This window comes from Oryx dammah, unplaced genomic scaffold (genome assembly GCF_014754425.2).
Source record: "Oryx dammah isolate SB20612 unplaced genomic scaffold, SCBI_Odam_1.1 HiC_scaffold_23, whole genome shotgun sequence".
Taxonomy (NCBI): domain Eukaryota; kingdom Metazoa; phylum Chordata; class Mammalia; order Artiodactyla; family Bovidae; genus Oryx; species Oryx dammah.
Window position 1 is genome coordinate 126,516,035 of NW_024070207.1, and position 20,831 is coordinate 126,536,865.

Genomic DNA, 20,831 nt, shown 5'->3' on the forward strand with positions numbered 1-20,831 from the left:
AGCGGGGCGGGGCGGGGCGGGGTATAGCGGGGCGGGGCGGGGCGGGGCGGGGCGGGGCGGGGCGGGGCAGCCGCAGGTTCTGACCAGCCCACGTGTCTCCAGGGACTAGTGGGTCTGATTTAGAGCAGTCTTTATTCCCGCCGCACCCAGACCTCGGGGGTGGGAGGTTGGGCACTGGGCCTGCGACTGCTGGGCCGGCTCCTTGGAGGCTGAGCACCCAAACGCTTCTTCCCGCTCCATTCTTAAAAAATTAAACCCAGCCAGGGCTCGGCTTCAGTAGCTCCAGACACAAGCATCAGGGCCTTCAGTTCAGTTCAGTCACTCAGTTGTGTCCGACTCTGCGACTCCATGGACTGCAACATGCCAGGCCACCGTGTCCATCACCAACTCACCAACTCCCGGGGCTTGCTCAAACTCATGTCCATCAAGTCAGTGATGCCAGCCAGCCATCTCATCCTCTGTCGTCCCCTTCTCCTCCTGCCTTCAATGTTTCCCAGCTTCAGGGTCTTTTCCAATGTGTCAGTTCTTCACATCAGGTGGCCAAAGTATTGGAGCTTCAGCTTTACCGTCAGTCCTTCCAATCAATATTCAGGACTGATTTCCTTTAGGATGGACTGGTTGAATCTCCTTGCAGTCCAAGGGACTCTCAAGAGTCTTCTCCAACACCACAGTTCCAAAGCATCAATTCTTGGCATCAGGTGGCCAAAGTATTGGAGTTTCAGCTTCAGCATCAGTCCTTCCCATGAATATTCAGGACTGATTTCCTTTAGGATGGATCAGGGCCTTAGGTTCCTAAATTCCAGGCCCAGGCCAAGTACCTAGTTTGAAGGTACCAAAATCCGGGGTGACGCCCCTTTCCCCTTCACTGGAGACCGTCCGAGTGAAGAGCATTGCAAGGGTGAATGTTTTATACACGTGGTAAAATCGTGCCCCCAGAGGTTCCGAGGAAAAAAAATATTTTACAGTTAAATTTGTTGCAAATATCAGGTGGTGCAAGTGACATTTCTTTGGGCCTTCAATTGCCTTTGGCAGTCGCAGTTTCAGTTTGTCTTGAGAAACTTCCTTATGAAATACATTAAATTGTTGAATAATTCAGTATTGCATTATGGAATAATTGTCAGCATCAGTTTGAAAACAAAAGCAAAACAAAAAACAAAGGAGTGCTCGCAAGGGAACCGGGTAGGGAGCCAAACTGTCTATTTTAAATTTACTGATGCCATTTGCAAAGAGCAAATGTGTCTTTAATCTGGATTTTGCTACAGTCTGTAGTGATGTTACTAATGTTAACAGTCACCCAGACCCCCAAATGTTTCAAAAGGTTAAGAAAAAAGGCTAAATGCCTTGCCAGTTGAAATTATTCCATTTGCTTTTTGCCAAGTAATTAGAAAGTAGGCTGCATAGTCTATGTACTGAACAAATATAAACTGATGTTAATTTTTTCTTAATTAACATGAGTATATTGGGTCAAGGTGAGCGAGGAAAAAGAAAATGTTTCCTTGAAAGCTTTGGTTGTTCAGTTAGACTTTGATTGAAAGTATGCTTAGACCAGAAAATTATCACATACATTCTCTTTGTGATCCCACGGACTATATATACTGTCCATGTAATTCTCCAGGCCAGAATACTGCAGTGGGTAGCCTTTCCCTTCTTCCAGGAGATCTTCTCAACCCAGGAATCGAACCCAGGTCTCCCGCATTGCGGACACATTCTTTACCAGCTGAGCTACAAAGGAAGCCCAAGAATACTGGAGTGGGTAGCCTATCCCTTCTCCAGGGGATCTTCCCAACCCAGGAATCAAACTGGGGTTTCCCACATTGCAGGCGGATTCTTTACCAACTGAGCTATCTGTGAAGCCCATATACATATATATTCGTGTGTGTGTGTGTGTATAATTAAACATACATAATTGTATTTATATCATCAGTTCTAAGAAATGATGACTAGCATCCATGTAGAACAAACTAGACCACCTTACAGGCATTTCTTGGATTTTGTTTCCCCAGTTTCGCGGCTAGAATGAAGCACATCAACTTGTCATTTGCAGCGTGTGGGTTTCTGGGCATTTACCACTTGGGGGCAGCATCGGCTCTTTGCAAACACGGCAGAAAGCTGCTGAAGGATGTCAAGGCCTTTGCTGGGGCTTCTGCGGGATCCTTGGTTGCTTCGGTTCTCCTCACAGCGCCGCAGAAAATAGAGGTAATTAACTAGTAACTAGGCTGTGTTGCTCACCAATAAATTAAGAACAAACAGGGAAGATGATTGTTTAACTCTATTAAGTTAACTGCATAGAAGTCATCCTTTGCCTGGGAAACAGAAAAGGTTAAGACTTCTTTTAAAATGTCACCCTTAAAGAGCTGTGCTCTCCATTTGTAAAATAAGATTATTTGGGGGGTGATAATAAGACAAGGAAATAAAATGCCTTATTTTGCTCATGAGTGTTTCTCTAGTCTTAAGATTCCAGCTTTGTTTCTTTCCAGCAAAGATTTATTTCTCCGTTAACTGATCATGAGAACACAGGGCCTGTTCTCAAGGCCTGGAACATGTAGCTGATAAAGTCTTTGCCTGCTTCTACTTACAGACAGGCATGTAAAGTAAAACATGACCCTGTAATTTAAATGGAATGATAATGGAATTTAATTAGTGGCTTTTTCATTCCCATAATAAAAGCCCTAAATTTCAAGTAGTGTATCTAGAAGTAATAATAATAAGCTTTCATTAAGTATTTCATTTAATGCAGTCTATATTTTTAAGCCCTCCATGATGGCTCAATAGTAAAGAACCTGCCTGCCATGCAGAAGACTCGGGTTCAATCCCTGGGTCCAGAAGATCCTCTGGAGAAAGAAATGGCAACCCACTCCAGTATTCTTGTCGGGGAAAATCCCGTGGACAGAAGAGCCTGGCGGGCTATAGTCCATGGGGTCGAAAAAGACTTAGACACAGCTTAGCGACCAAACAACAACAACGACAGTGTATTTTAAAATCTGTTTTCTGCTTCTAGACAGTCGACTAAAGGACAACAACAGCAGTGTTTTTAAAATCTGTTTTCTGCTTCTAGACAGTCGTGATGCTCTCTCTGACTTTGAGAACTGGCCTCAGCAGGTGGAAAATATTCTATTTGTTAATTACGTGCATTCTTTTAACCACTTGGAATAGTCATCATATAATGATTAACACTTCCATGCCCAGGGATGAATTCAAGTTCACACTTAAGTGTTCAGAACCACAACATTTTAAGCACAAGAGACTTTATTGGGAAGAGGCGCCCGGGTGGAGAGCAGGAGGGTGAGGGAATCCAGGAGGACTACTCTGCCACGTGCCTCGAAGTCTGGGGTTTTAGGGTGATGGAATTAGTCTCCTGGTTGTCTCTGGACCATCAGTCTGACTCACGGCCCTTCCTGTTTGTTTGCTCAGCCAAGGTGGATGCCTGCAAGGATTCTGGGAGGTGGAAGGATACGTGGTGTCCTCCTTTTGATCTTTCCTGAACTCCTCCAGTTGGTGCTGGCTTGTTGGTTGCACGTTCCTCACCAGGAGCCTCCTGTCATAAAATAACTCACATAAACAGTTACTATCCGGCCGAGCTAGGATGGGCAGTTTTGGGCAGCGTCTCCCCTGACTCAGGGGCTCTGTGTATCTTGTGAATCCCAGTGCCTAGCCCAAAGCCTGATGTCAGTAGGTTGCTGGATGGATGAACTAAAAAAATTAAACATGGGTCTGGGTTCAAATCCTGACTATGACACTCATTCTTGATGACATAGTTGGAAAGATGCTTAACCCTACAAACCAGTTTTCCTATCTGTCCTGTCTGGTAATTTATATCCACCTTGCATTCTTTTTTATTTTTTTTAACCTTTACTCATTTTTAATTGAAGGATAATTAGAATATTGTGTTGGTTTCTGCCATACATCCACATGGATTAGATAGATATACATATATCCTCTTCCTTTTAAAACTCAGTCCTACGTCCCATCCCAAATTCTCTTTTTCTTATTTCTTTTTAGTGAAGTATAGCTGATTTAAAGTTGTTATTCATATCTGATGTGCAACAAAGTGACTTAGTTACACACACACATATTAATTTTTAATATTCTTTTCTATTTTGGTTTGTCATAGGATATTTTTTTCCATTGGAGTATAGTTGCTTTCCGGGCTTCCGTGGCGGCTCAGATGGTAAAGAACTTGGGAGACCTGGGTTCGATCCCTGGGTCGGGAAGATCCCCTGGAGGACGGCAAAGCAACCCACTCCAGTGTTCTGGCCTGGAGAATCCCATGGACAGAGGAGCCTGGCGGGCTACAGTCCACGGGGTCACAAAGAGTCAGACACGACTGAGCGACTAAGCACAATACATAGTTGCTTTCCAATGTTCTGTTAGTTTTTGCTTTACAGCATGAATCAGTTATAAGTATAACATACCCCTCCCTCTGGAACCCCCCTCCCCCCTCCCTCCCCATCCCACCCCTCTAGGTTGTCACGGAGCCCCAGTTGGACTTCCCTGAGTCACACAGCAAATTCCCACTGGCTGTCTATTTTACTGATGTTAACCCCCCTGCATTCTCACGTGAGCATGTGCCAATAGAGAATCCAGGATTGGCTTGCCTCTTAGACCCCACTTAGGGGGCGGGGGGCTTTTATTGAACACCTTTGCCCCGGACTAACCTCCAGAGACTGTGATCTGCTCTTTGCAGATGACAGTCATGACAACTCCTTTCTTTGTTGTACGTGTTGGTGTTAATTGGCAGCGCTGTTGCAGAGCTGCAATTGAAACATTTCTGAGGCCACAGAATTGTCGTGGGAGAGGAGTTGCCTTAGAGAGGTCTGTAGGAAAAAAGTGCTCAATTAGCATTGGAATCCAGCCTTCAAGGATTTTCCGAAGGTGACAAAAAAAAAAAAATGATTGTAATTGGGAGAACACATAGCTTGCCTGGGGACCAGGTCCAGAAGGGATTCTAGCCTGTGAAGCGCCCAACATCTGGGGTTAGCTTTGTAGAGTCCAGGTATTTTGTTTGGCAAGTGGCTCAGATGGTAAAGAATTCGCCTGCAATGCAGGGTTCGATCCCTGAGTCACAAAGATCCCCTGGAGGAGGGCATGGAACCCGCTCCAGTATTCTTGCCTGGAGAATCCCATGGACAGAGGAGCCTGGGGGGCTTCGGTCCATGGAGTCGCAAAGAGTCAGACAGGACTGAGCAACCGTCACTTACTTATATAATTACCTTGTGTGGTGGACACAGAGGTCTTGACCCAGAATGACTTTTTTTCTGACAAAACATAGGGTCACCTATTACTTTTCTTTTTCAGGAATGCAACAAGTTTACCTATGATTTTGCTGAAGAAATCCGAAGGCAGTCTTTTGGGGCACTAACACCTGGCTATGATTTCATGGCCCGATTGAGGTACGTATATATATATCAATCAGTTCAGTTCAGTCGCTCAGTCCTGTCCAACTCTTTGCGACCCCATGGACCACAGCATACCAGGCCTCCCTGTCCATCACCAACTCCCAGAGCTTGCTCAAACTCATGTCCATTGAGTCAGTAATGCCATCCAACCATCTCATCCTCTGTCGTCCCCTTCTCCTCCTGCCTTTAATCTTTCCCAGCATCAGGGTCTCTTTCCAGTGAGTCAGTTCTCTGCATCAGGTGACCAGAGGATTGCAGTTTCAGCTTCAGCATCAGTCCTTCCAATGAATATTCAGGACTGATTTCCTTTAGGATGGACTGGTTGGATCTCCTTGCTGTCCAAGGGACTCTTAAGAGTCTTCTCCAACACCACAGCTCAATACCACCAAAGCATCAATTCTTCGGTGCTCAGCTTTCTTTATAGTGCAACTCACATCCAAACATGACTACTGGAAAGAAAAACCATAGCCTTGACTAGACAGACCTTTGTTGGCAAAGTAATATCTCTGCATTTTAATATGCTGTCTAGATTGGTCATAGCTTTTCTTCCAAGGAGCAAGTGTCTTTTAATTTCATGGCTGCAGTCACCATCTGCAGTGATTTTGAAGCCCCCCAAAATAAAGTTTGTGACTATTTCCTCAAGTATTTGCCAGGAAGTGTTGGGACCAGATGCCATGATCTCAGTTTTCCGAATGTTGAGTTTTAAGCCAACTCTTTCATTCTCCTCTTTCACTTTCATCAAGATGCTCTCTGGTTCTTCACTTTCTGCCATAAGGGTGGTGTCATCTGTGTATCTGAGGTTATGGATATTTCTCCCAGCAACTTGATTCCAGGCGGGAATATATATATTCCCAGGTGGCACAGTGGCAAAGAATCCATCTGCCAATGCAGGACACACGGAGACTCGGGTTCAATTCGGAAAGATTCCCCTGGAGAAAGGCATGGCAACCCACTCCAGTATTCGTGCCTGGGGAATCCCATGGACAGAGGAGCCTGGCGGGCTACAGTCCATGTGGTCCCAAAGAGTCAGACATGACTGAGCAACAGAGCATGTATATAATACGTTTCACAGCAGAGCGTGTGTAACCAGGATGCTGTGGATGAACCGTAGTGAGCTCAGTCAGCATTGTCGCCCCTCGGATGTTTACGAGGCGGCCAGTCATCAAAGAGGAACTGTGCGGTGGACGGTCAGGCCGCTCAAGATGGCAGTTCTCTTGCTGTCTGTACATCCCCCGGCCGGACAAGTCCTGGCTACCCGAGCACCGAGTCTCATCTCCCCGCTTGTCTCTGCCCCTGTGATCCTCCTCATCTTTAGGCCAGAGGGGCTCCACCTGCCAGTTTCATGAAGCGGGATGGCTGTCCTCCACGACGGTCGTTAACCTGCAAGCTTATGAGCTGCTCCCCGCTAGAACCAGGGAGCCCACATGACCCCAATGCCCCGTGTAAACGGTGACCTCCTCCTCCGGCCAATCTTGGCTGCCTTGTCCTGTCCACAACACACAGGCGGGGCTTTGCTCCACCGCTTTTATTTTATAGCTTTTTCTTGGCTTTGGACGTGTGAGATTCTGCAGCTGCTAAGCCTCTGGCGTCCCTCTCACTGTCTGGACTCTCTCATGGGTTTCCGGTGGGGCCAGCTAGGAGGCTCGCAGGCCCGAGGGGGTGCGGTCCTGCAGGCCGCTCTCTTTCTCTCCTCCAGGAGCGGAGTGGAGTCGATTCTCCCCGCCAGTGCTCACGAGCTGGCCCACGGCCGCCTGCACGTCTCCATCACCAACAGCAGGACCGGGCGGAACTGCCTGGCCTCCAGCTTTCCCTCAAGGGAGGACCTTGTCCAGGTAAAGGCGGCTGCATCCCATGGTGCAGGAATCCAGCCGGCGCCAGTGTACGTGAGTGTGTAGGGTCTTTAAATCAGCAGTCCCCAACATTTTGGGCGCCAGGGATGGGTTTCATGCAACCCTTTTTTTTTTTTCTCTTAAAGACTTTTTATTTTGTATTGAGGTATAGATAATTAATAAACAATGTTAGGATAGTTGCAGGTGGACAGCGAAGGGACTCAGCCATACATATACATGCATCCTTGTGGCTCAGCTGGTAAAGAATCCGCCCGCAGTGCTGGAGACCTGAGTTCGATCCCTAGGTTGGGAAGATCCCATGGCGGAGGGCATAGCGACCCGCTCCAGTATTGTTGCCTGGAGAATCCCACAGACAGAGGAGCCTGCTGGGCTACATTCCATGGGGTCGCAGAGAGTCACACACAACTGAGCTACTAAGCACAGCACGTTCTCCCCCAAACTCCCCTCCCATCCAGGCTGCCACATGACATGGAGCAGAGTTCCCTGTGCTGGACAGCAGGTCCTCGCTGGTTCTCCATGTTAAACACATCAGTGTGTGCGTGTCCATCCCAGACTCCCTAACTATCTCTTCCTCCATGCTTCCCCCTGGTGACCATAAGGTTATCACAGAGTATTGAGCAGAGTTCCCTGTGCTGGACAACAGGTCCTTGCTGGTTCTCGATGTTAAACACAGCAGTGTGTCCGTGTCCATCCCATACTCTGCAACTACCCAGCCCCCCATCCTTCCCCCCCACCGCCTTAGCCAACCATAAGTTTGTCCTCTGTAAGTCTGGGAGTCTCTTTCTGTTCTGTAAGTTCATTTGTATTACTGAGGACAATTTTTCCATGGACTGGGGAAAAGTGTGGGAGGATGTTTTGGGAATGATTCATTTATTCATTACTCGTTACATCTATTGCCCACTCTGTTTCTATTATTATCACATCAGTTCTGCCTCAGGCCCTCAGGCATTAGACCCCGGTTGCGAACCCCTGCTCTAAATCCAGGTTTGCATCTCGGGCCTCACAGATAATGGGTGCGCCATCAGTCCTGCGTCTGCTGGACGGATCTCAGTGTTCCTGAGGCCACAACACAGCAGGCGGCTCCCAGAGGCCTGGGGACGCGCCCGGTGTCTTCTCTTGTGATGTTCAGCGTGGCCACATTTACTCTGTGAAATAGTTATTGAGCACCAATAACTATTCCTTACACTGTTGAACGTTAATGCTCTGCAGCTCACGTACGACTTTGTGCAGGGACTACCGTATTCAGTCCTTCCACATGCCTTCTGTAAATCAGGCAGGACAGGTGTGATTTACACCTCTTCTGTTGCTTTTTTAACAGAAGAAAGGGGCAGAAAGATTTTATGTGACACGCCCCAGGGTGTACCGATTGCCAGTGGGAATCTGGGTCTCTTAACATTTTCAACCGAATGTTCCCTTTTGTTTCTTCCCTTTGGCATTGACGCCTTTCTGTCCACACACATGTGGAAGCTGGTTGAGAATTCATGATCTCTGGGAGCTATTTCAGGTGACTTGCAAATAGCAATGCATTGGTAAGGGGATACATGAAACATTTTAAATTGGTGAGGACACACTAGGGCTTCCCTACTAGCTCAGACGGCTCATTTGGTGAAGAATCCACCTGCCATGCAGGAGACCTGGGTTCTATCCCTGGGTCGGGAAAACCCCCTGGAGAAGGAAATGGCAACCCTCTCCAGTGTTCTTGCCTGGAGGATCTCATGGACAGAGGAGCCTGGCGGGCTACAATCCATGGGGTTGCAGAGTCGGAATGACTGAGTGACTAACATACAAGGATGCATGGCTCTTAGAAACACCAGCTGATTTTTATTTTCCTTCTGTGGATGTTGTGGGGCTTCCCTCATGGTAAAAATGGTAAAGAATCTGCCTGCAATGCGGGAGACTTGGGCTTGATCCCTGGGTCAGGTAGATCCCCTCAAGAAGGGCGTGGCTACTCACTCCAGTATTCTTGAGTGGAGAGTCCCCACGGGCAGAGGAGCCTGGTGGGCTGCAGTCCATGGAGTCTGCAAAGAGTCGGACACGACTGAGGGACTTACACTTTATCTTTCTGTGGGAAACGTAGCAAGCCTTGGGTGATAGAGAACATGTGTGTGCAGACAGCAGCAGGTGATGGATTGAGCGTGAGAGCTAAAAGTTCCACCTGAATTTAATGATAAATGCATTGTTGTTTTTTTAACTATCGAATCTCCCTGTTTGAATTTTACATTTGAATGATATGATTTGAAATACCTAATGAAGTGTTGAGCTGACAAGTGAAATTACTCTGCGACTTAAGAGATTAGAATATTTTCACTCTGTGTACCAATTACTCCTGTCTCATTCATACACTGATATTCAATCTCTCTTAAGAAAATATTTTTCTATAATGTAATTGTTAAGCTTGTGTAGACTTAAAGACTAGAAAGGGGGAAGCTGGTAAATCCATGCCGGAATTGTCACAAATTGTCAACACCAACACAAAGACATCAGGCTGGCAGTGTGTCAGAACACCTCTTCTTATTCGTAAGGGGACAAGATTGTGAACAAAGGACTGTCATCCCATCATAAAACAGGAGGGGAGGGACTTCCCTGGTGGTCCAGCAGTTAAGACTCCATGTTTGCATTGCAGGGGGCCCAGGTTCCATCCCTGGGTGGGGACTAAAGTCCCACGTGCTGTGCACTGGGGCCACCAAAATATATATATAAAAACAGGAATTCTGCTCATAGTTTCTACCTTTTCATTGAGTCTGTGCCTAGCTGGAGAAGGCAATGGCACCCCACTCAGGTACTCTTGCCTGGAAAATCCCATGGATGGAGGAGCCTGGAAGGCTGCAGTCCATGGGGTCGCTGAGGGTCAGACACGGCTGAGCGACTTCACTTTCACTTTTCACTTTCATGCATTGGAGAAGGGAATGGCAATCCACTCCAGTGATCTTGCCTGGAGAATCCCAGGGATGGTGGAGCCTGGTGGGCTGCCGTCTATGGGGTCGCACAGAGTCGGACACAACTGAAGCGACTTAGCAGCAGCAGCAGCAGTGCCTGGCCACTCTATCTACAAAACACCTGATATTTTCTATCAGTTCAATTAGGTTCAGTCATGTCTGACTCTCCGCGACCCCATGGACTGCAGCACGCCAGGCCTCCCTGTCCCATCACCAACTCCCGGAGCTTGCTCGAACTCATTCCATCAAGTCAGTGATGCCATCCAACCATCTCATCCTCTGTCGTCCCCTTCTCCTTCCACCTTCAGTCTTTCCCAGCATCAGGGTCTTTTCCAATGAGTCAGTTCTTTGCATCAGGTGGCGAAAGGATTAGAGTTTCAGCTTCAGCATCAGTCCTTCCAATGAACACCCAGGACTGATTTCCTGTAGGATGGACTGGTTGGATCTCTTTGCAGTCCAAGGGACTCTCAAGAGTCTTCTCCAACACCACAGTTCAAAAGCATCAATTCTTCAGCTCTCAGGTTTGTTTGTAGTCTAACTCTCACATCCATACATGACCACTGGGAAAACCATAGCCTTGATTAGATGGACATTTGTTGGCAAAGTAATTTCTGTGCTTTTTCATATGTTGTCTAGGTTGGTCATAACTTTACTTCCAAGGAGTAAGTATCTTTCAATTTCATGGCTGCAGTCACCATCTGCAGTGATTTTGGGGACCCCCCCAAAATAAAGTCTGTCACTGTTTCCATTGTTCCCCCATTTATTTGCCATAAAGTGATGGGACCAGATGCCATGATCTTAGTTTTCTGAATGTTGAGTTTTAAGCCAACTTTTCACTCTCTTCTTTCACTTTTCATCTTTAGTTCTTCTTCGCTTTCTGCCATGGGGTGGTGTCATCTAGATATCTGAGGTTATTGATATTTCTCCCAGCAATCCTGATTCCAGCCTGTGCTTCCTCAAGCCCAGTGTTTCTCATGATGCAGTCTGCATAGAAGTTAAATAAGCAGGGTGACAATATACAGCCTTGACGTACTCCTTTTCCTATTTGGAACCAGTCTGTTGTTCCATGTCCAGTTCTAACTGTTGCTTCCTGACCTGCATACAGGTGTCTCAGGGGGCAGGTTGGGTGGTCTGGATATTTTCTATATCCCACCGTGGCTCGCTGACCACTGTTCAGTACACATTTGTTACTGCTCTGTGTAACTTAGTTTTCTTCTGTCTTCCCTCACTAGAGTGTAAGCTCCATGGAGGGTCAGGGACTGCTGTCTTCTGTCCCCTACTGAGTCCCCAGCCCTGACACTGTGCCACCTCCATCAGTGTGTGTTCCATGCATGAATATGAATTAATAAATCAATGAACTGGGGTGGCACCTACTAAAAGCACGAAGAAGCTGTATCCGTCACGTTCAGTGATGTGGACAAAATAAGGGAGCTACTTTAGAGGCCCCACAGGAGCCCAGGTGTATAACATTCTGCTTGGTCGCCATGCTCCTCCCCCCACCAATGCTCGATAAAATCACCCTCTTAATTCCTTTCATGTGGGAGTGTGACTAACGTTTCCCCCCCCCCCACCCACTAAAATGTCCACACTGTACTCCCCAGGAGCTGTAAACCCAGAATCTCACTTGGCAGAAGGGATTGTGTAGACAGGATGAACGTGAGGGTCTCAGTGGGGAGGGGGAGATGGTGCTGGGTTAGGTGAGCAGACCCCAGCTAAGCATGTGTGGGGTTAGAAATAAGAGACGCTTGCAGATTCTGAGATGCAGGAGACTTTGCATACGGAGGTCACAGAGGGTGTGCACCCCTTGGACCAGTCAGTGATGCTGAGGGACCACCGTCCTACAGCTGCTGGAACTGCACGCTTTACCAAGATCTAAATGAGCAGGAAACCCCGCCTCCCCAGGAGCCCCCAGGAAGGAAGGCCCTGCCGTCACCTGAATCCTTCCGCTCAGGTGGATCCAGCCTATTTTGGGTCCCGTTCTCCATATCCTAGGATCGTCCGTTTGTCTTGTTTTTAGACTTTCAGTTTGCAGTCGCTTGTTAAGGCAGCAGCAGTCTACCGTGGTGGCAGTTTAGTTGCTCAGTCGTGTCTGACTCTTTGCGACCCCACGGACTATGCCCTGCCAGGCTCCTCTGTCCGTGGGACTTCCCAAACCAAGATGCTGGAGTGGGTTGCCGTTTCTTTCTCCAGGATAGCAAACTGTGGCAGTACGTAAACTGGACTTTTTTTTCTTTTCTCCTTCTGATTTGCTTTGTTTTGGATAATAACTACTCAGAGAACTAGCGTAATTACTTGAGTTCATTGAACGGAAGAGAAACAGTTGACACAACTGCGTAATGCCTTGTAAGGAGAATAATTGAATAATTAACATGTATCCTAGGTTATACGAGACGCATTTTAAATGTTGAGTAGAATGCTCTAACCTTTTGCAGAAACTCAAAAAAAAAAAAACAGGTGGCTAGTTCCTTGACAGCAGATGGTGGCGATAATAATGTATGAAATATATGACTGGAATATACATGAGCATGTAGTTCAAAGAGCAAGATTGGTGAAGCATACAGGAGGGAAGAAGAAAAAAGCATGACAATGGGAAAATAAAATAAACACTCCCCTCTCGGTGGTGCCATGCTGTGTTCTGATGAATGAGGCCAGTGGGAACCACTGTCTGAGCTAGTTGTTTTTTCTTTTTTTTTAATCTAAAGTGAAAAGTGAAAGTGAAGGTCGCTCAATTGTGTCTGACTCTTTGCGACCCCATGGACTATACAGTCCTTGGAATTCTCCAGGCCAGAATACTGGTGTCGGTAGTCTTTCCCTTCTTCAGGGGATCTTCCTAACCCAGGGATCGAACCCAGGTCTCCTGCATTGCAGGCAGATTCTTTACCAGCTGAGCCGCCAGGGAAGCCCAAGAATAGTGGAGTGGGTGGCCTTTCCCTTCTCTAGTGGATCTTTCCCGCCCAGGAATCGAACTGGGGTCTCCTGCATTGCAGGCAGATTCTTTCCCAGCTGAGCCGCCAGGGAACACCTTTCCAATATATCTTTATTTACCCGGCTGTGCTGGGTCCTCGTTGCTGTAATCCGGGCTTTCTCTGGTTGTGGTGAGCAGGGCCTTCTCTTCACTGTGGTGCCTGGGCTTTCTGTTGCGGTGGCTTCTCTGGGTGTGGGGTGCAGGCTCAGACGTTGTGGTGTGTGGGCTTTAGAGGGTGGGCTTCGGGAGTTGTGGCACATGGGCTTCGTGGCATGTGTGGGATCGTCTCAGACCAGGGACAAAACCTGTGTCCCCTGCAGTGGCAGGCGGACTCTTATCCACTGGACCAGCCAGGAAGTCCTGGGGTGGTTGTTCTGATGCCTCCATCAATGTGGGTGTCGGGGGGAGAGAATAAAGCCTCCTACTGGCCCCCATACCTCCTTAGGTAGAGACTGGAGGGCTCCGCTCTCTAGAAGCCAAGAGGAGAGGCAGCCCACACTGTGCAACTGGCGTCAGCTGGCAGCTTTGCACGCCCGGCTCTGAGCCCTCAGCTCTGGGTTTCCTGTCTCTCACCTAGGAAGTCTGTAGGTGTCTGAGAGAGACGAAGATTAAAAGCAGAGGCAGGACATGTCAAGGATCTGTTGGTCACCAGCACGGGAATATGGGGGAGAGTACTAAATATCAGTGATTTTTTTCGATGGCTTATCTATTCTCTTAATTACTACCTATATTTTTTCTCTTTTAAATGCCAGGTTCTTCATTACCCAGCATTCAACTGCGGCCTTTTTATTACAGACAGGGTGTCTGTGTGTGTACTGAGAACCCAAGTAGAAGCCCTGTGTCTCAAAGTGTCTCATTACGCCATCTTGGATAATCCGTTGTTTCCTGTGCATCTCCTGGTATTCCCGTTTAGATCTATCATTCCCTGCCCGTGTCCTCCGGAGTTCATTCTGTTTGAGCCTCAGTTTTCTCAACTGTGAAATGGACATAAACTCATCAGTGTTACCACGCAGCAGCAGTTCCCAAACGTTTTGGCACTGGGGACCCGTTATCGTGGAAGATGAGGTTCTCACAGACCTGGCTGGGCCTATGGTTTGGGGATGATGTAAATGCATTGAGTTATTGTGCACTTTATTTCTAGTCTGCCGCTGCTGCTGAGCTGAGGGGAGCTACCGCCCTGCTGCCCGCAGGGTAGGAACCCCTGCCTTGGAGAGGAAATTGAAAAAAATCACGTAGAGGTGTGCTTGAGACAGTCAAGTCCTGTAGGCTTGTTGATTACAGTTGGAAAAGTGAAAGTCGCTCAGTCGTATCCGACTCTTTACGACCCCATGGACTGTACAGTCTGTGGGATTCTCCAGGCCGGAATACTGGAGTGGGTAGCATTTCCCTTCTCCAGGGGATCTTCCCAACCCAGGGATGGAACCCAGGTCTCCTGCATTGCAGGCGGATTCTTTACCAGCTGAGCCACCAGGGAAGCCCTGATTACAGTTAATGTTTAGTAAATAATGAAGAAATAGGATAAGCCTCACACATCACTGCTCTGCACTCCTGTGTGAGTCTGTCGTGAAATGAAAGCCCCAGCTTTTGTTTTATTTTATTTCACTGACTTGATAGAATTGAAGCTCCAGTACTTTGGCCACCTCATGCGAAGTATTGAGTCATTGGAAAAGACCCTGATGCTGGGAGGGATTGGGGGCAGGAGGAGAAGGGGACGACCGAGGATGAGATGGCTGGATGGCATCACCGACTCGATGGACGTTGAGTATGAGTGAACTCTGGGAGATGGTGATGGGCAGGGAGGCCTGGCGTGTTGTGATTCATGGGGTCGCAAAGAGTCGGACACGACTGAGCGACTGAACTGAACTGAAACATTCTTTTACTCTTATCTTTGTTCATGAGCAAAGTGCTCACATGCAGACCAAGTTGCTTCAGTCTTCCAGCTCTTTGCGTCCCCGTGGACTATAGCCTTCCAGGCTCATGGGATTCTCCAGGCAAGAATTCTGGAATGGGTTGCCATTTCCTCCTCCAGGGAATCTCCCTGACCCAGGAAGTGAACCTGCGTCTCTTGTGTCTCCTGCGTCTCTTGTGTCTCCTGCGTCTCTTGTGTCTCCTCTTTACCACTGGTGACAGCGGGGTGGCTCACCTACGCATATACAGTCTTGAGACATGGATGATTACTACTGGGTTTTGCTGCCTTTAGGCATCTGAATTTTACCCCTCTCACCACTGGCCCGGTGCACATTCACCCACGTGCTTTTGTGTGATGATTCACACTTAAATTATATTAGCTTCATTTTTGGTGGCATGGAAATATTTTTCTTTCATCTGAACTGCAATGATAGTTGATTCTTTTCTCAGTTCAGTTCAGTCGCTCAGTCGTGTCCAACTCTTTGCAACCCCATGAATCGCAGCACGCCAGGTCTCCCTGTCCATCACCAACTCCCGGAGTTCACTCAGACTCACGTCCATCGAGTCAGTGATGCCATCCAGCCATCTCATCCTCTGTCGTCCCCTTCTCCTCCTGCCCCCAATCCCTCCCAGCATCAGAGTCTTTTCCAATGAGTCAACTCTTCGCATGAGGTGGCCAAAGTACTGGAGTTTCAGCTTCAGCATCATTTCCTCCAAAGAAATCCCAGGGGTGATCTCCTTTAGAGTGGACTGGTTGTATAAAAAAAATCTCGGACTGCGTTGGGTTTTAGTTGGGGCACCAGGGATCTTTAGCTGCAGCATGTGGCATCTAGTCCCCTGACCAGGGATCGAACCTGGGCTCCCTGCATTGGGAGCGCAGTGTGTTAGCCACTGGACCACCAGGGAAACCCCTCTCAGAACCTCCTTTGAAAGTTATATGGTCCAAAGACTCATTTTATCTGGGATTGGATTTCTGTGGTATTTGGCATCGTATGTCCCTGGCGATGGAACTTACTGCCGTCGTCTGAATGTCTCCCTCCCAAATTCCCGTGTTGAAGTCTTAACCCCCATTATGATGGTGTCTGGAGGTTGGAGGGTCTTTGGAAAGTGTTGAGGTCATGAGGATGGAGCTGACGTGAATAGGATGAGTGCACTTATGAAAGAGACCCCCGAGAGCACCCCTCACCGCTTGCGGCAGGTGACAGCGTAGAAGTGGGTTCCCAGTAGACTCGGAGGCTCGTACTGCCGAGATTCTACAACTGTACCAGGTAAACTGTCGTTTCCTAAGCCTCCCAGGCTGTGGGATTTTGTTGTAGCAGCCTGAACGGACTAGAACGGGACTGGCATTGAGAGGCGAGAAGGCTCTATAACAGATAGCTCCAGTGGCCCTGTAATTGAGTTAACGACCAGGAAGAGGCTCACTAGTTTAGAGGCACAGGTTAGCAAAAGCCTGCACCGCCGCAGGGGGTTCCGGTGAGGACTCGGAAAGAAAACAGGAAACCGGGGAGAGAGCCTCCATCTTCTTAGAGAAATCTGGAGAGTGCAGGCCATAAGGATGAGGCCACAGACGGAAGTGAGGAATTTTTGTTGTTGTTAATTACTTTATTTGGCTGCGTCTGATCTTAGTTGCGGCCCTTGGGAACTTTGCATTGTATCACGTGGGATGTTTCTTTGCAGTCCACGGGCTCCCTAGCTATGCTGTGCCTGATCTGGAGCACGTGGTCTCAGTAGTCGCAGCACCTAGCCTTCACAAACGGGATCCTAATTCCCCTACCAAGGATTGAACCCACGTTGCTGGCATTGCAAGGCGGACCCTTAACCACTGGACCGCCAGCAGAGTACCTGGAAACCCAGAAATCTGAAGCAGATGGTGGAGGAAAGGTCATCCTTGTCATGAGCTCACCAAGAAGAATCATGTGCGTGTCCTCCCGTGTTTCGTGGGTGCCACACCTTGCTAGCGCTCGTGTTGGGTGTTTGGGGGCAGTTTCCAAGCACAGCGTGGAAGGAGCAACCTGGTTTCTCTTGGCTACTTAGAGTGAGAGATGAGAAGAGGGAAGAGACTTCCAGATGGAATTGTTCCACAAAACGGAAGGAGGACTTAAAGGTTTGGAACGTTCTCAGCCTGAGCATCCTGGAAGGAAGGAGACTGCCTGTTTAGGATGCAGCAGGAAGGGCATGGCCATCTGGCTGGCAACCTTGTGATGACGGGGTCAGGCGAGTTCGGCCGTCTAGACTGAAGCCAGGCCCTGTGGTCCCAGAGCATGGGAGAAGGCCTTTCAGACAGCACTGGGGGCTCTCACCATCAGAGGTCTGAGAGTGCCAGGCCCTCGCCAGTACAGGGTACAGCCGAGGAGGCGCTCCCATGAAGGCAGTGCCCTGCAGAGCCCGGGGGTGCAGCTGACCCCCATCCCACCCCACGACCCCAGCCCTGGGGAGACCCTACCAGGACATCCACTTGTGCTCAGTCAGGTCCGACTCTTTGTGACCCTCACCCCCATGGACTGTAGCCCGCCAGGCTCCTCTGTCCGTGGGATTCTCCAGGCAGGAATACTGGAGCAGGTTGCCGTGCCCTTCTCCAGGGGATCTTCCGAAACCAGGGACCGAACCCAGGTCTCCTGCATTGCAGGCAGATGCTTTACCACCTGAGCCGCTAGGGAAATCCTGGGGGACCCAGGCACAGAGGCGAATACTTGTCATGGGTTCTTTGTTTGTTTGTTTAGTCACCCATGTCTGACTCTTGGTGACCCCACAGACTGCAGCACGCCAGGCCTCCCTGTCCCTCACCATTTCCTGGACTTTGCCCACGTTCACGGCCGTTGCATCGGGGATGCCGTCCAACCATCTCATTCTCCGATGCCCTCTTCTCCTTCTGCCGTCAGTCTTTCCCAGCATCGGGGACTTTTCCAGTGAGTCGTCTGTTCACATCAGATGACCAAGATACTGGAGCTTCAGCAAAGGTCCTTCCAGTGAATATCCAGGGTCGATCTCCCTCAAGATTGACTGGTTTGATCTGCCATCATGGGTCCTTGGGAATTCCTTTATCTGCGGGCCCCTTTGCGTAGTGTCCCCCCAAATGTCTGAATGCGTTCACTTCAGTTCATGCCTTTTATGCTCCAGATTTTATTCTGGGCTATCTTTCTTCAAAAGGAAACATACAATCAGGAAATCCAAACGTACTGTAATATTAGCCTTCAGCAAAGGATACGCAGAGAAGTAAATCCTTTCTTTAAAACAAGTCATGTGTTTGTTGCCCGTCCATATATCTTTTTTTTAATCTCTGGAGAAATGTCTGTTTAGGTCTTCCAAGCATAGAAATGTCTGTTTAGGTCTTCCAAGCATTTTTATTTTATTTTACTTTATTGAGCTGTAGGAGCTGCTTGTACATTTTGGAAATTCCTCCTTTTGTCAGTTACCTTGTTTGCACATATTATCTCCCATTCAGAGGGCTGTCTTTTCGACTTGTTTATGGTTTCCCAGCACAGGGAGCTCAGCTGTGTGCTCTGTGATGACCTACAGGGATGGGATAGGAGAGGGGAGGGAGGTTATATGTATGGCTGAGTCACCGGCGTTTGTACAGCAGACACTTAACCGTTCGGAGCAATTATACTCAAACAAAAAAAAGCAGAGTAAATCAGCTGTATCTCAATAAGAGAAAAAGATTTTTAAAAGTCGTGTATCACCCCCACAGCTGAGCAGAAATGATTTTGAAATTAACCATGCCACAGAGGGATGGGGCTTCCCTGGTGGTTCAGCTTGTAAAGAATCTGCCAGTTACAAGAGACACAGGAGAGGAGGGTTTGATCCCTAAGTTGGGAAGATCCCCCTGGAGAACGAAATGGCAACCCACTGCGGTATTCGTGCCTGGAGAATCCCATGGACAGAGGAGCCTGGCAGGTTACCTACCGTCCATAGGGGTCAGAGAGAGTTGGACATGACTCAGCAGCTAAACAACAGCAACAGCAGAGGGACAGAGCTTTGGCACCTGTCTAAATTGGGACAAATTGTTGGATCTGTGTTTAAAGCTCGCCCACTGTGCGTATGCTCTGAGATGGTCCTTCGACATCCACGGAGGCTCTCTGATACACACACACCCAGGAGGGCGTCCATGCAAAATGGTGTCCCGCTCGGAAAGAAGAACTCCATCTCCATCACTCTGATGTCCTCAATTTCCCTGCACACAGTGAGCGTGTTTTTTTTTTTTTCAGGGACAGCTCACATTGAGCCTTTCGAAGGTGAAGTAAGGACTGAATTTAAGATTGGTCATTATCTTGGAAAGACTGGGGAAGATAAATTTGAGCCTGTCTTTGAATTTCAAGTACACCAGCAGGCTCTGAATAAACAGCCAGATTCTCATTAAACGCCACAGTCAACTTGAGGCATAAATGAGACTTGTTGAGAATTTATTCCCCAAGGAGGCCGGGCTACATCATTTTCTAAACACCTCTTTTCTGTGCAATGAAAAATGAGAAGAGCTAGTCCTAACGTGTGTGGAATATGCACTTGGGCGTAGTTTATGCAGGTGTAAAGGAAGTTACTAACTTTTATTCTTATCATGGTGTACTTCGGGTGTGTGTGTGTGCGCTCATTTGCTCAGTCCTGTTGTGCGATTCCAAGGACTGTAGCCCGCCTGTCTGTGGGAAATGTCCCAGCAAGAATCCCAGAGTGGGTTGTCATGCCGTCCTCCCGGGGATCTTCCCAACCCATGGATTGAACCCGAGTCTCCTGTGTCTCCTTACATCGCAACTGGATTCTTTACCACTGAGCTACCAGGGAAGCTCAGGGAAACAAAAGCCGAATTAGTGATTTAACATACATGTAATTCTTTCCTCTTTTTTTTTTTTTTTTTTTGGCTGTATCGGGTCTTACTTGTGGCACACGGGATCTTTGCTTTTTGCTGCAACACGCAAGCTCTTTAGTTGATGCCTGTGAACACGAAGCTGCGGTATGTGGTGTCTAGTTCCCTGACCAGGGATGGATCCAGGGCTGCCTGTACTAGGAGTGCAAGAGTCTCAGCCGCTGGACCACCAGGGAAGTCCCGACACACGTGTTAATTCTTACGGTGCTGGACTAAGTGATGGGGAAGGAACACTAGGTTCCTACCTTCTGTACCAGTGCTTCCAACCAAAGAGCATCCCCAAGATGTGGCTAAATATCCGTTGGAGGGCTCAGACACCCCCGCTTGAGACCCCCTCCGGCCCCCGCCCAACCCCTGGCCTAGATGTATCTAGATTTATTAAGAAAAATTTCACCGGGACACCGGTGAGGTTAAGACGGTAAAAGAGGCTAAAGAGTCTGTTTAGCCATAGTGTTTCATATCTCATTAACCACCTCCCTCCTTAGAAAATCCTATTTGCTTGCAGTAAAATGTCAGTAAGAAAAGCTGCTTAGTTCCTATCTGTCGAAAGCCAATTTTCCTACTAACCACAGTTTGATACACAAATCAGTAGCCTGAATAAACTGTGACAGAACAAATACATTGATTTTGGGGGAAAATGATGGGTATTTTCCAGTTCACTGCACTCTTCAAACCCGTTCAGAGGATTCTTAACTGTTTCTATCTGTGACAAAGTAATTGGATAGCATTTTTCATCTCAATACCTCCAAAAGAGATCCAGGCATTAACTTGTGAACTTCACTTTATATCTTGTCAGGAGGGATGGGGGAACCCACATAGTTCAGCTTCTAAAGGTAATGGTGGGTTGTTTTTTGTTTTTTTTTTTTTCCTCTTTGTTTTTGCAAGCCACATGTCTGCATAGCATAATGAAACAAGCTGTTA

The 20,831-nt window shown here is 48.1% G+C and overlaps 1 protein-coding gene across 5 annotated transcripts in view; it reads left to right on the forward strand.

The window, feature by feature from the left end:
• Window positions 1-20,831, forward strand: part of PNPLA4 (patatin like phospholipase domain containing 4) — a 43,969-nt gene that overhangs the window by 1,313 nt on the left and 21,825 nt on the right. The window contains exons 2-5 of one of the 5 annotated variants that reach the window (XM_040266371.1): window positions 2,004-2,196; window positions 5,296-5,390; window positions 6,472-6,583; window positions 7,093-7,228. In XM_040266371.1, coding sequence (XP_040122305.1) covers window positions 2,017-2,196; window positions 5,296-5,390; window positions 6,472-6,583; window positions 7,093-7,228 — 523 coding nt within the window. In that variant the 5' untranslated portion in view covers window positions 2,004-2,016. Of the gene's footprint in view, window positions 1-2,003; window positions 2,197-5,295; window positions 5,391-6,471; window positions 7,229-20,831 lie in introns of all 5 variants that reach the window. The other 4 variants (XM_040266368.1, XM_040266367.1, XM_040266370.1 and 1 more) reach the window with 4 other exon arrangements.